Source organism: Siniperca chuatsi, linkage group LG18, assembly GCF_020085105.1.
Source record: "Siniperca chuatsi isolate FFG_IHB_CAS linkage group LG18, ASM2008510v1, whole genome shotgun sequence".
In the NCBI taxonomy this organism is placed as follows: domain Eukaryota; kingdom Metazoa; phylum Chordata; class Actinopteri; order Centrarchiformes; family Sinipercidae; genus Siniperca; species Siniperca chuatsi.
In genome coordinates this window covers 23,363,236-23,378,303 of record NC_058059.1, presented here as the reverse complement: position 1 = coordinate 23,378,303, position 15,068 = coordinate 23,363,236, and the positions used below count along the sequence as shown (strand labels likewise).

At 40.8% G+C, this 15,068-nt stretch overlaps 2 protein-coding genes across 5 annotated transcripts in view; one reads left to right on the top strand and one right to left on the bottom strand.

The window, feature by feature from the left end:
• onecut2 (one cut homeobox 2) overlaps positions 1-10,179 on the top strand; it is a 92,865-nt gene extending 82,686 nt beyond the window's left edge. The window contains exon 2 of the mRNA XM_044173304.1: positions 9,904-10,179. Within this exon, the coding sequence (XP_044029239.1) occupies positions 9,904-9,938 (35 nt within the window). The 3' untranslated portion in view covers positions 9,939-10,179. The remainder of the gene's footprint in view (positions 1-9,903) is intronic.
• fech (ferrochelatase) overlaps positions 1-13,369 on the bottom strand; it is a 32,245-nt gene extending 18,876 nt beyond the window's left edge. For 2 of the 4 annotated variants that reach the window (XM_044173309.1, XM_044173310.1), the window contains exons 1-4: positions 13,138-13,366; positions 10,214-10,304; positions 8,415-8,534; positions 6,020-6,168 (exon numbers count right to left, since the gene is read on the bottom strand). In XM_044173309.1, coding sequence (XP_044029244.1) covers positions 6,020-6,168; positions 8,415-8,534; positions 10,214-10,304; positions 13,138-13,177 — 400 coding nt within the window. In that variant the 5' untranslated portion in view covers positions 13,178-13,366. Of the gene's footprint in view, positions 1-6,019; positions 6,169-8,414; positions 8,535-10,213; positions 10,305-10,797; positions 10,921-13,137 lie in introns of those variants that run through there. The other 2 variants (XM_044173307.1, XM_044173308.1) reach the window with 2 other exon arrangements.
• Positions 13,370-15,068: the final 1,699 nt, after the last annotated feature.

Here is a 15,068-nt window from a genome sequence, read left to right as displayed (position 1 = left end):
TTTAAATGGACTTAAATTTAGTAAAAGGTAGCTCTTCTTTGGTTTGGTGAAAAGCAGCTGTCTCCTTGATAAATCCTGAGCGCCATCAGAGCTGTCTAAAGAAATTTATTTCAGAAGCTAAAAGTTTAATTCTGTTTCCTCTGGGGACTTTCCTCTGTCCTGTCAAGTTTATAACTACAGTTTTTAGTTTTGCTGCTTAAATGTCTGATGTGACATTACTGCGCGCATGGAACCATTTAAAATTACTGACAGCAGCCTCTCTAATCATTAGAGTAAATCGTTAATGAAAACACACATCAATACATCAATACAACACACAATACAGAAATCACCTGGAAAGCTTGCGCTCGACATGATTTCAGCAGCAATATAGCCTACAGCCTTACTTTGTTTTTGTTAAAAAAAAATTTATTAAATCAGACCTGCTAAATTTCAGGCGCACCAGTGTGACCAATGAAAATGTTGAGTCGCACTTGAAAGATTTCTTGTCGCACCCTGAAGCCCTGTTAACGTACACTGGGCACGCGTGTGCCGATGTAAACAGGAACCATAATAACTACTCTGTGGTTGTTTGCTTAGTTGCAGAAAATACTACGAACCAAGAACAGCAATAGTGAAAAGTAAGACCAGAGATTAATTTGCTTGGATGACGAGGTGGAACTGTTACTGGACTAATAGTAATACATGAGTATAAGTCCATTGATGACTGAGCCCTCTACCATCGTGCCCTTGACCATCGTAATATCAGGATTTAACCCCCCCCTGCTGCAGCTTTCAGACCATGGTCGGGAAGCAAAGGGAAGACTTTGTTTTCCTCCAGGGCTGCCTCCAGTTGATGCTAACCTCTGGGCTAACCCCCTTCACTTTTACCCAGAAGCTGGGAGGCAAGACACGAGAACATCTTAGGTACTGAGGAGCTGCAGCGTTTATTCATGGGTAAACTGTAACCTACATTGTACATTTACTGCCACTACACAAATTCACTGCTAACCCTTCTCTCTGCTCCGATCACCAACACCTGTCTGCTCTGAGTGCAGTCACCGTCTCTCTCTCTCGCGCTCGCCCACACACTCACTATGCACTGCCCTGTTCCTTAAAGGAGCCATGCTACTCTTATAACAAATAGGGAGGAAAAGTAAAGAAAGACCAGGTGAGTAGGTGAGGATGGGCTGTGAATGGGTTGCAAATGCCCCCCCGCCAACAAAGATGTCATAGTCCATTACGGTGTTTCACTGTGGACATTGTCATATGCCAATTTGGTAGACATCGCCCAACCCTAATAGCAAAGTATATTTATAGAGCTTGTGGTGTGGGGGTGCAGAAGGTCCATGATATACTGTGGAGCGTGGCCATGTAGGGCTCTATAAGTGAGCACCACAATTTTAAAATTGATTCTAAAATTAACAGGAAGCCAGTGCAGAGAGGTTAAAATAGGTGTAATATGTGACCTGTTGTTAAGAGCCTAGCAACAGCATTTTGGACAGTTTGTAAACGGTGTAAGAAAGATTTATTAAGGCTAGTAAAAAGAGAATTACAGTACTCAAAACATGATGAGATAAAAGCATGTATTAGCATCTCAATGTAATTTCTTGACACAACAGACCTAATCTGCTGTGTTTCTTAGGTGAAAGAAACATGATCGAGTCAGTGTCCTAATGTATGGGAAAACCTGATCAAGCATACAAATATGTCTCTCATCTATAAAATTATTCATGGAATGGCTGGCTCCCCCACTCAGTTGCTTTGTTAGGCCTCGAGTAAATACAAATCAGATTACAAGAGCAGTCACAAGAGGAAACTGCATTATCCCACTAACAAAATCTGCTTTCAGTCAATCTGCCTTTTCAATTAAAGCAGCACATGAGTGGAATGCTGTACATGTCCACATCTGTCAGCATTAGTTTGGATGCCTTCATCATTTTGGCAAATGTCTGTCAATATGCAACTTGTATGTTGCTAGACTGCCCTGTTGCTTGACCTTCGTGCTACTGTTGCTCATATCTGTCTTTGTTAATGTGTTTTTGCAAAGCTGTTCTGTAATGAACTTTTCTACTGTTGCACATGTCTGTCCTTGCTTGTGTTTGTTTGTTGTGTTGTTTGTCTGTTCTGTGGAATGGTAATTTACTCTGCTTTTAATGCTGCTCATGTCTGTGTTCTGTTTATATCCGTCTGTGTTCTGTTTTTACTGTAATTGACATGCCTTACATCATGATTATTGTTTAAAACTTGTTTCTTGATTTTAGATTAACTTTAGGCTGTCAACTTCACATCTGGCCAAGGACTACAGATGAAAATGAGCCTTTTGGCTAACTCTGGCATATTTACAGTAATGTTTATTAATATGCACTGTCCCTGACAAATAAAATGAATAAAATAAAGAAATAAATGTAAGTATCTAAACTCATGGATTGGTCGAAAATCACACCAAGATTATGTAGACTAGACCAAGAAGATGAGGTTAAGGCACCAAGGTACTGCCTGATCACCAAGTGAATGTTATCAGGAGCAATAATCTGGACTTCAGTTTTATCTGCAGAAAATTATTTGCATCCAGTTCCTAATTGCATTTAAACAGTTTCATTAGTACACAAAGTGTATGAGGCTCATCAGGTTTAAATGAAACATACAACTGGATGTCATCAGCGTATAAATGATAGAAGATGTTGCTAAAACTACTGATAATCTGTCATAGTGGAAGCATGTATATGGTAAATAAAAAGACCGATCCCTGGGGGACACCACATGGTAAAGCAGCAGTGTCCGAAACAAGTTCAACTATAGAGACTGACAAAATCCCGTCTGTAAGATAAAAGGAGAACCACTCAAATGAAGTCCCAGAAATGCCCACCAGGTGATTTAGCCTGTTGATTAAAATGTGGTGTTCAATAGTATCGAATGCTGCACTAAGGTCCAATAAAACCAAAACTGAACAATCTCCAGCATCTGCAGCCATTAAAATATAATTTGACACCTTAAGGAGAGCCGTTTCAGTGGAGTACAGTTTATCAGAATCAGACATACTTTATTGATCCCCGAGGGGAAACTCTTTTGTTGCAGCAGCTCTCATCACGTCAGTGCACACAGGAATAGAAGTACTAAGTAAAAAATATAATACACTATAATACAGGTCATATAAATTAAGTACCAAGTGGGTATAAGTATAAAATTAAAGTGTAAAGTACAAGTGGATTTACCGGATGATGATAAGTATGTATGGTATAATACAATGTAATAATACAAGTAGTATGTAATAGTGCATGAGCTGTCAAGTGTAGCCTATTAAGATTATAATGAGTCGGTGGATATTGCACAGTAGTAATAGAAGTATGAATAAATATCAAGAAATAGGGAATTTTAAACTGAAAAGATTATATTGCACAGCAGTATGAAACAGGACTTCAGGATTTCTCTTGCTGGAAGATATTAGATTAGAGAAGTAAGAAGATCTCCCAGCCTTCACCATGTCATTAAGGGTACCCATAATTTCTTTGAGATGCAGTCTGTGTACTTCGAGCCTTGTGGCTTTCCACAAGCGGTCATTCGACATTTGTACCTGAAACTCCGGATTGTTTCATTTATCCGGAGGAACACATTTTTGGAGGGGATCTTTCTGAGTTTAAGAGGGAGTCACACTATCCAGCACCGAGGAGCAGTGATTGTTAAATGATTGGACCACGTTTCCATCCTTTAAAACAATATTGCTGCCAGACACCATAGAGAAATTGACAGCCCCAGCCTCATTTATGAAATAGGTGCGCCTCATATGGCAAGAAAGCTGAGACTCCAATGTAAAGCAAATGTCAAATAAAATACATTTGTGGTCACGGACACATAAATTCTTAGAGCCAACAAATTCCTTATCTATTATCATGTGTAAAAACAAAGTCCAGAGTGTGCCCAACCATGTGTGTAGAGCCAGATACGTGTTGCTTAAAATCAAAGGACTCAGTGAGACTTAGAAATCAGAGGCAATATTACGCGTAGTGTCATCAATATGAAGATTAAAATCCCCAATCATTCGGACCTTGTCCAGCTTTATAATAAATGATAAAAAATCTGTGAAATCTGATAAAAAGGACCGATTGGGCCAAGTCGTCGGTAAATGAAAATCCAATAGATAGTATTTAGTCGACTGACTCTGGACATTTGCAATTCAAAAGAACAGCAAGGATTGGTATTTACCATCTGGCATGTAAACTTGTTTCTAAAAACTATGGCAAGTCCACCACCACGGCCCGTTAGCCAGGGTTGTACTGATAAACGAGCAGTCTGCAGGACAAAGCTCGATCAAACAGGAATAATGCCTATTCTGCTGCCATGTTTCAAACAAAGAACATAAAGTCCATACTTTCACTACAAAAAGAAGTCATTCAGGATAATTGACTTGTTTCCAATCGAATGTGCATTAATCAGGGCCATCTTGACAGGGGAAGACAGAGCAGCAGAAGAGCAAGCGGAGGCGTGAGGTGGCCAATGGAGGTTCCCAGTGTACACACCACCTTTAGATGTGCAGTGTGGATGGTAGGCCCTGTCTGAAATATATATGCAATGTGTGAAGGCTGAGGATTCTGCTGAAACGCCCAGCTCCATGGGCCAGTGTGGGGATTGGACCGGAAATAAAAACAGACTTTTCATAACTAAACTGTTAACCAAAAAGTTAAAATCCTTTTTGGTAAGCTCAGACTACTGAGTCGTTTGTCCCCACATGAACTATTACCTTTTTGGTTGAGGACGGGAGTGAGCGCAGCAGCCCCGGGAGCTTATCCAGAATGTCAGGGACCGTGGCTCCAGCAAAGCAGTGTGTGGCTGCACTGAAGAAACTGATGTTCCTGATTATGGAATCCCCAACTATTAATGTGGTTGGGAAGAAAAGGGGACGAGGAGATGATGGCTGTTGGTTCTCATGGCAGGAGAGTGCAACACTGTGTGTTGAAGTTGCCGATGGAGGTGTCCGAGTGTTGTGGTAGGGCAGTGACATCAGACCTGAGAGAGGATCTCTCTGGCAGCCCAGGACAGGGAAGACCTCCAGAGCGCCTGGTCACGGCCTCTTTCAACATCTTTATCTTACGGTCAGATGGCCATTGGTTTGGCTTCATAGTGGAATGGCGAGCTAACACTGCCATCCACCAGTAGAGAAGAAGCTAGCGGCAGTCGAAGAGTCTGCAGTCGGGTCGTATAGTTAAAAATCCAGACATCCGATGACTAAAACCTTATACCAGGTGAAAACACATACATAACAAGATTCTAAAAAGTGTATCTTAAAATTCTGGCTTAAAACTGGATAAAATGTCAATTTATGACGGAACGTCTGCAAAAAAAAGGATGTCAGTTTGTACCTTTCTAGTTCAGGCATCAATAATACTATTAATGATAATAACAGCTTGCCTCCTGCGCATTTAGGCAGTAGTAGCATTATAAAATGCAGATTTTAACTGCACAACAGCTGCTAGCATAGACAACAAGGTCAGCAACGTCTGTAATCATTATCCATGTTGAACTAACCGCTGGTAGTCAAGACTGATGTAGTTTGTTTTCTTCTGCAAAAGGGTCACGTGACGAATCAGGGAAGGACACGTCGTGACTGATAAGACCCAATCAGGAAGGAACATGGGTGTCGTGCATCATCGTTTTCAAAAGTCTCCATTTCCGCCAATCGAGACTAAAACGCAATCCCGGTTCAAACTAAAACGGGGTTAGCAGCGTTTTCAAAAGTCTCTGTTTTAGGGGTTTGAAAACGCCCGAGTAGTGTGTGGACGCTAGGCGTAAACATAGCAAAAGTTATGCATTTCAAAACGAAACTGTATTAGCGTGGATATAGCCTAAAAGCACTGTTTATATGATATGTCTTCCTTGATGTATATACAAGCACAAAAACACAAGTACCTTCTTTAAACCAGGACTTTCTAAAGCCTACAAGACACTCAAACTATCCATTTAAACTGAGTGATTTTAGGAGGAGTGAAAGCTCTGACAGGCAGGATGACCCTCCCAGAGCAGATGCTCTCTGGGACTGTCTCACCTGTCTCAGGACTCATCTCATCCAGCAGCTTCACCATGCCCTCCCCCTGCATGGAGGTCCAGTGTTTGATGGGCGAGCCTCCTCCGATCTTACTGTACTGCTCCTGGATCTTTGGTGTGCGACGCTTGGCAATGAACGGACCGAGCTTACTGCAGAGCGGAGGGAAGATTGAAAGAGTTATGACTACAACACTTGTAGACTATATTACAGTACATTAGTAATTTAATTTTGTTACAGTATATTAATATACACATAAAACAACCAAAGCAAACGACAAATTTACCTGTAACTGCATTTTTTTCTAGGACTGGTGTAATTTTGAGAAAGTGTAAACAAAACGCTGAGATGTTCTATTGCCCAAAGTTTCATAGAAATCTACGCACTAACTGTGCAAGATTTTGTCTGGGACATAGATGAGTAGAAAAACTACAGATCAACCTTCCATGGGCTCATCAGTGTGTAGTTTTGAAATCGTGTGGATGTTGCCCACAAGACTCAGCAAAAGCCAGAATGCAAAAACACTTTATGGCACGCAGTCTTGTTGACTGCTATCGGCCTATCTACAAATAGGATAGCATTCACTGATGGCAGTGGCCAATATTTATCTGTTGTGTCACATCAATTTTGCGCTGGCAACATTTTGTGTTGGTTGTTTGTATTTGTTGTTTAGTAGGCTAAAAAGGCTTTTGAAGTTATGTTATGTTATTTTTCAAAAAAAGATGATTTTTCATGTGAAAGATTATCTTAAAGGTTGTTTCATACATGTGTATGATTGAATTTATGCTCATTCAAGGGTTAGGGGTTAGGGTTAGGGCTGAATGACAGTTCAGTTATATTTTTATAATGAAGATTTCTTTCCTGGCACAAATGGGGGAATAAATAACAACAAAAACAAAATAAACAACAACAACAAAAAAAACATCGGTATCGGCTATTGACCAAATTGTTATTTTAAATATCGGTATTGGCCCAGAATTTCACAGTCGGTGCATTCCTATCAGCAATGTTATCATACAGCAGACAGCAGAACCAGTTTTTGGTTCCACTCAGCACCGATAGCTCATTACTGAACCTACAAGGTTATAAGATTCTCTCCTTGATTGCATTACTGAGTCCCCAGACCCCAAATTATTGCCCCAACTCACCATTTGTGTTTTGCAACATAACTGTGCAGGAAATAAGACTGAGTCTACAGCAATGCTAGCAGCTTTGTAACATTTGGTAATTAGCACTAAACACAAAGTACAGCTGAGGTTGATGAGAATGTCATTAGTTTTTCCAGGTATTTGGTCATAAACCCAAGTAGACAAACCAATTGGACAAATGTCATCTAGCGCCATCATCAGGTTAAAATGTTTAACCTGATGATGGCGCTAGATGAAAAGTCAGAGGGTCACCAGAGTTATTACAATTCATCCTGAGGGTGACATGAACATCTGTACCAAATTTTATGGCAATCCATCCAATATTTGACATTTCACAAGTCCTGACTTGCAGGATTGCTAGACCAAAACAACGTCTTTGTACTGCTGGTTTCAACCACCGACAGAAACTGCACACAAATATTTATTTATTTATTTATTTATATAGCGCCAATTCATAACAGAAGTTATCTCATTGCACTTTTCCTATAGAGCAGTTCTAGACCGTACTCTTTATAATATTAATTACAGAAACCCAACAAATTCCACCATGAGCAAGCATTTGGCGACAGTGGCAAGGAAAAACTTCCTTTCAGACGCAGAAACCTCTGGCTCATAATTCTTTGGTTCAGTCAAGGGCAGGGTATCACATGTGACCAAAGACTGTTCACGTTCCCAGATAAATCTGAGGGGTCAAAAGATGATGAGAAAGAAAAAAAAATATATATATATACACACACACACACACACACACACACACACACACACACACTTCCTCTTTTTTTCTGAAATACTGGATACTTTCACGTCAGATGAAACAATCTGAGATGGGGAAAAAAAGAACTCTGGTTGAACTGCTCATAACTCGCTAAAGCCATGACTTGTGATGTTGGGTCACAAGAAAATATGACTTAATTTTAAGGAGTCGAAAGCCAAAAAGGTTGGGAACAACTGCATGAAACAGACAGAGACGCAGCAGAGACTGTGACCCATCAACCTGCCCCAGTTGTTCTCTTCAGTGTGTGCGTGTGTGTGTGAAAGAGAGAACTTCACAAAAATGTATGTAAAAGTGTTACAAGTGTAACACTAAATGTTACACTTGTTTATTGACTAACTGATAAATGTGATCTTTAGCCATGAATCAGGCAAAGACTTGCAAACGGTCAAATAATTGATTACAGTTTTTAAATATCATAAAAAGACAATGTAAGTGACTCTGTGTGTGTGTGTGTGTGTGTGTCCATGGTGCATACTTCTGTACAGGGAGTTTCATCAGGTCTGTGTCCATGAAGAGCCGCAGAAGGAAGTCGTAAACGTCTTCCAATTTCTCGGGTCCTCCCATGTTCAGCATCAAGATGCCTGTCTTAGGTTTCCTGCCAGCACAAGAGATTCATAATTCTGTCAACAATGAAATCTCACAGCATATTGATTTTAATGTCTTCATCTTTGTGGACAGAGAAATTGTAGATTATTGATTGCTAATCATTATGCTAACACAGAGTATTGATATTTCTACAAAGATATAGTTTATTATTATAGTTTATTATTATCCAAGAGCTAAAATAGGGCTTCTACTCTCCAACTGCCATCTAAACTGCTTTCAATCAACAGTTCAGTTTAATATCCTACTCTTCAACTGACAATTCAACTTATTTTGTCTCTTACTTTTCAACTTACAGTTCAACAACTTTTGTCTCTCTCTTTTTACTCTTAAACTGAGGTTATTATCTCGTAAATGAGATGCTGATAAGGCTGAAGACCACTGATAAAGAGTAACTTAACACTAATTCCACTTGATCCTGGTCCCATTTTACAGTGTTCATTGCAACAGAAGTTACTTTCCTTTTTACAGAGAAACGGCAATTCTGTTCGCTTGACTCCCCACAAAACATTTCCGAAAAATCTATGATGTAACCTGGGATATACATCAGGTTAATCCCACAGCACCACGACTCCAACATATAAATACAGCAGTCAACTGTCAGCAGTGTGGACAGTATGGAAAGATTGCAAGCATGCAACTGAGAGTAGTAGAAATACAACCTATAATACTTGTAAGAATAAGATAGTATTTTACACTGTTGGTCACTGGCAAATTTACAATTTCACTACCATTTACTCACATCTCCTATTCTGTCACTCCCCACCGCCTCTGCTACCGCTGGTGAGTCTGCTGAAGCGTCTCTGAGCTAACATTAAGCTAGTGGTTCAAACGGCTCTGTGCAAGGTCCTGTCTACATGGTAACCCTGGATTTGAGGAAACTCACGAAAGTTTCACAAATCCAGGGTTACCATCTAGACACAACACAGCAAGGGTGTGTGTCAGGGGTTGGGTGCATTTATTTAATTTGTGATAGGAGGGCATGTTCAAGCTAAAACAGGGTGTTAGAATCTGTGGACTTTTTGACGCTAGCAGGGCTATGGAGAGGTTTTTCTATGACTGGGTCACCATTTTGTTTGTCCTGTTCAGGCAAAAGGAGCCAATGGTGTCACACTATTCTACTTGTCTACAGGTGGCAATAATGTGCCAAGAAACATAGCGGCGAAGGCAGTGAAGAAGAAGGCTACTTGCTAGCAAACCTGTAAACAATGCTGGTTTCAAACATTTAAGTAAATCAGCTTTGCCAAGTGTTTTGTGAGGAAGGAAATGCATTCAACACGTTTATTAGACCTCAAGGATACACACAATGAGTATTGGTGAGTAATACTGGATGTAAACATATATTTTTGTTTGTTTACAAGGAAACTTCACAGGGCACCTTCAAGTTGCTCTGTAAGTGCCAAGTGGAGCCAACAACACCAGACGAAGAACAGGCGACTGTCGGCCACAGACGCTCAACGATGGCCTAGTAGCCCAACAGCGCAAAGATGGCTGCCAGCCGACTGTTGTCTTGTTGTGTCAGGGTTCTCTGAAGCTGCATTTGCCACAACAGTAATGTATTTTATGTACATGTACATCCACTTAGTACAAAGCTGCCACAGTGTGTTGCCAGGCAGTTGGGTGTGTATGTATGTGTGTGTGTGTGTGTGTGTGTGTGTGTGTGTGTCTCACCTGTTCTCCTGTGTTTCTGGAGTCGCAGTGTGGGCTAAAGCAGCGGCAGTGGAGCGTCTCCTTACACTCAGACTCACGCTGTTCCTGGCAACTAAAGAAGAAGAAAAAGGAAAAAATACAAGTTATCAGTTGTCCGTCACTACTTTGTTCCAGATTGAAATATCTCACCAACTATTGGCAGAGGTGGGTAGCAACGAGTAACTCCGTTACATGTACTCAAGTAACTTTTTTTGGAGTAAATTATACTTGTCAGAGTAGTTTTAATGCTTTTTACTTTAACTTGAGTAGAGTTTTTTTTTGAGAAAAGGCATTACTTTTACTCCGTTACATTTGGATACATTCATTGCGCTACTTTTATTTATTCATTTGCTGCATTCATGCTCCGTTAAGAGGCAGGTGGCCAGCTGGTCCCAGGTCTGCTGTTATCCCCCCGCAGAGCCGCCTCCGCGTGACTCTGTCCGAAGCAGCATCATGGCAGAAGCCGCAGCAGAACTATGGCTTTCAATTTTAGCTAGCAGCTAATATTTACAGACGAAGTAACAGCGCACAGTGCAGCGGGCTCCGGTTGTGAAGTCAGTACATACCTGCCAACATTTAGGTTACGAAATACAATAAATTATATATAATAACAACATATGATAAAATGTCCTGCCCTGACATTTTGCCAACAGCTAACGTTAACTGCAGAGAGCAGCTGCGCACACGCCCCTCGGATCGGGGTGTGGGATGCCAGGTTGCGGTAGCAGATGGGTTAAAACTGTATGTAGTGTGTGGACTGTGTGTGTGTGTGTAATCATTGTGTTCCATAGACGATCTGGCAACTTGGGTGAGGTCAACCAAACGTGGGAGGCCCGCCGGGAGATGGCCCGCCTTGAAATACGGGAGAAACGAGAGTGCTGGCAGGTATGAGTTGACACTGAGCTGACACAGAGCATTAAGTGTCTGTTGTGTTGATGCTAATACATTTAAGAATTATATACACACAGTATATCAGGCTTCAAACTAACGTTAGTTACGCTCATTGGTGTAGCCTGATGAAGAGAGACAGAAAAAGTAGAGACCAAATTATACACGGGGACAACTACTTTTATTTCATGTGGACATGACTGATATAACGTTCCAACCACAAATGGTCTTCCTCGGGTAAAAGTGAAGAAGTGAACACACCTGTATTAAATAGGCAATTAATGATGAGACGTCACAGCATTATCTCCTAATGAGCCTTAATAAGTCATCTGATATTAGACATTTTCAGAAATGTTTGGCCACTTCTCCAATCATATCGTCTCCATGCGACTGGAGAGACCTGGATGTGATGGGGCTCGCATCTGACCTGTGGCTGTCTGTGATGGACTTGGGACATCTGTAGGGGAATGCTTACAGTTTAAGGACACTGTTGACACTCTTTATATTTACTTTTTGACATAACAGACACGGTCTATTATGAACATGCACACGATTTGCCAAATCATAATATAATATAGGAGACAGCAAGCAAAGAATGTAATTTTTAAAACAATTCTTTACTTATTTGGTGTACTTAATAGAGTATAATATTAGTGTAATGTTTTGTGATCACACTTGAGAGATACAGACTGGGAATATTGTCCTGGTGTATATGTGGCAGGCAACTAATCAGGACAATATTTTTGTGACTTTTCTAGGGTGAACACACTGCATACTCACACCCTTCTTATTATTAGTGTGTAGTCTGGATTTGGGACACAACATTAGTCATCATAGTGGGTGCACCCTGCACTACTTCACTTCATGGAATGAAAATATTCTAGATGTCATATGAATCACTTTATACCAAAATTCTGCCTGGTACATTACAGTATTGGAAACTTTAGGATCTCCACCAGGATTTAATATAAAGTTATGTTAGTTTGAACAATATTTGGCCAATAACCATGAGTTTGTAAAGAAGGATGCCAAAAAGTAATGTGTCCCTGGCTCTATAATGACCTCTTACGTGAGGTCACACTAAGTGACCCTAAACACACTTTACTATTAGCACCACTCCGATCAAAAACAGTCTGTGAAATAACAAAGACATATGCTACAAGCTGCATAGGACACACAGAAGCAAATATATTCTGATTTATGTAAATACATAGTCTAACAGAGCTGGTCTAGCACAGCTTTACTTTCATAACCGGAGCTGCAGTACACCGAGGCGCCGCCAGGAGGCCCGCTGCTATTATGCAAGTTCACAACGCTGGAATTGTGTAACTCCCTGCAAATGTTAAGTTGTTTTCCTATTCGCCGTGAAAACATAGACCGTTAACGGTTACGTGTTGTATTTACGGATCCTCTGGCAGTTACTAAATGCAGTACAAGTACGGAATAAGTCCATTATGTAATACTAACATTAACATTAAAGAGTATCCTACAGTAATGTTAGATTGCGTCAAAACAACGGGAGTTAGCGACTGGCTAGCTACGGAAACGCCACCATTTGTCTGTAAAACAAAAGCAAACCAAACGTCACCTTTCAGCAAATATTAGGATTTCGAATAAACCAAATGGCAAACATGGACAAGGAACACAATACCGGAGACGTTAAAGTAGGAATAAAGTGATGCTGATGATGTAAAAATCAATAATACAAGCGATTGCGTGTTATAGTTACAGCGACGGTTATATTGTGAAAGTCCTGTCAGGAAGTTGTACTTCCATATCCTTGCTAGCTTAACGCCCGTTTACGAAATGTTGCCAATGTCAGCGGCGTGTTTTTGAGTTTACACTACGTTAGACAAAACAACGCCGCTCCATAGCTCGAAACTGCCTTTAAATTGCATGAAAGAACCCGACTAGTACAGATTACTCTGTGACATTAAATTCCGAGCTCAATCATGAAACTTGAAGGTTTCCGTGCACGGCTTTGAATCGGGCTAACTTAGCTGCACAGTCACACTCACATTGGATCAAGCGACCGGCGCTGCCCAGGACTGCCATCATTGTAATATCCTGTTTTCACTGCCGATAAAAGTCTCTGTTCCCGCTGAAATGAAGGCTGGATACTTGTGCTCTCAGCGGCTGGATCCACGAGTATTTCCCGTCACGGAGTGACTGACTCGCTGTCCAGTCCGATGTGTGAGCCAGATTCTTTCAGTTACCACCGGCTCGCTGTAAAGACTGCTGTCAAGTATGTTAACGAGAACTTGAATACTTCCGACTTTCAATTTCAAAATAAAACAATTGATGACGAATGTGGGATGATGCGGGATATTTATCTTTTATTCACCTCTTTATTTCTAGTAATATGTAATAATTGATTTTAGTCATTTCTTATTTAGATTTTTAAGTTTTCTTGTAATTGTATGTCACTGTATTTTTTATGTTCTAGGCTGTCTGTTTCAATAAAGAAAAACAATTAAAAAAAATCTTTGCGACAAGGAGTCGTTTCAGAAGTAAAAATTAAAACATAATTTAAGGCCAAGACAGGCAGCAGCACATAAAACACGTTTGCAGACATAAAACAAACAAAACAATTTACAATGAAAACAAAGAACAAATTACAGGATTGTAAGATATAAAAAACAATCAAAACATTCAAAACATCTACAGCCAGATGAACCTGCTTCCCAGGCAATTAGAATTGCTTTAAATGCATCTAATGAGACCAGCTCCCGAAGATGATCACGAAGTGATTTTGTAGCTTTGTAATTTTGTAATGCACTACATTACAATAGGAGTGTTAAAAGATATTTACAGTTAGTCTTACAACGCCTTTAATTTTATGATTGTGTTGATTTTTTTTAAACCATATTTCTCAATACATTTTCTTGACGATAGGAATATCGTGCTTTTATTGTGGAGACAATTTTGCCATTTTTCCGGTCTAAAGCTTGCTTACTCTGGTACTCTTGACGCAGAGCCTTTGTCTTAGTATGGCGTCACATCTACGTTTATCTAATTTATAAGATAACCCCGCCCCCGGTCGTGCCGGCCACGCCCACATGCATGCGCGTGTGTGTGGGTGTGTGTGTGTGGGTGTGTGTTCAGAGATAGTTTATCAGTTACAACAGTTTGTTTAACCATGTTTCTGGTTCATGAAAGAAGCAAGGAAGACTTAAAATGAGGAAAACTTTTTAACTCCGCCCAGCTGATGAGACACCGGCGTACGCTGGGATAGTAATCAAGTGGACCTACTATTGCTTTGAGCAGGTTTTTATAAAGAATGTTGTTTTTGAACTGCTCAGATGCTTTTATAATGAAACCAGTTTTTCTAGAACTGAGGGCTGAAGCTGCGTTTCCTTCTTCCTTTCAAAATCACTTTGTGAGAGTCAAGCAGAAAGCCAAAGAGGAAACAGGAACTACATTTAAACAAACATAACACACAAAGCAAGAAAACACCAGCTCCTAAAGAAGGAAGTCCTCACATACACAAGCATGACTCTGTCTGTCTGTCACTGCAGAGCCAATGTTGCTCCAGTGTGTCAGCATTGTTTCTTTTACTTTGTATTTCTAGAGAAGTTGAGAGTTTGGGGGTCAGTGTCGGTCGGGGGCCCAGGCCTTGTTGATAAGGCCAGCTGCAGATGGGAAGAAACTGTTCTTGTGGCGTGAGGTTTTGGTCCTGATGGACTGCAGCCTCATACGGGGGGTGGGAGGGGTCGGCCACAATCTTTCCTGCTCGCCTTAGGGTCCCGGAGGCGTACAGGACCTGGAGGGATGGCAGATTGCAGCCAATCACGTTCTCTGCGGAGCAAATGATACGCTGCAGTCTGCCCTTGTCCTTGGCAGTGGCAGCAGCGTACCAGATGGTGATGGAGGTGAGGATGGACTCAGTGATGGCGGTGTAGAAGTGCACCATCATTGACTTCGGCAGGTTGAACTTCTGCAGCTGCCG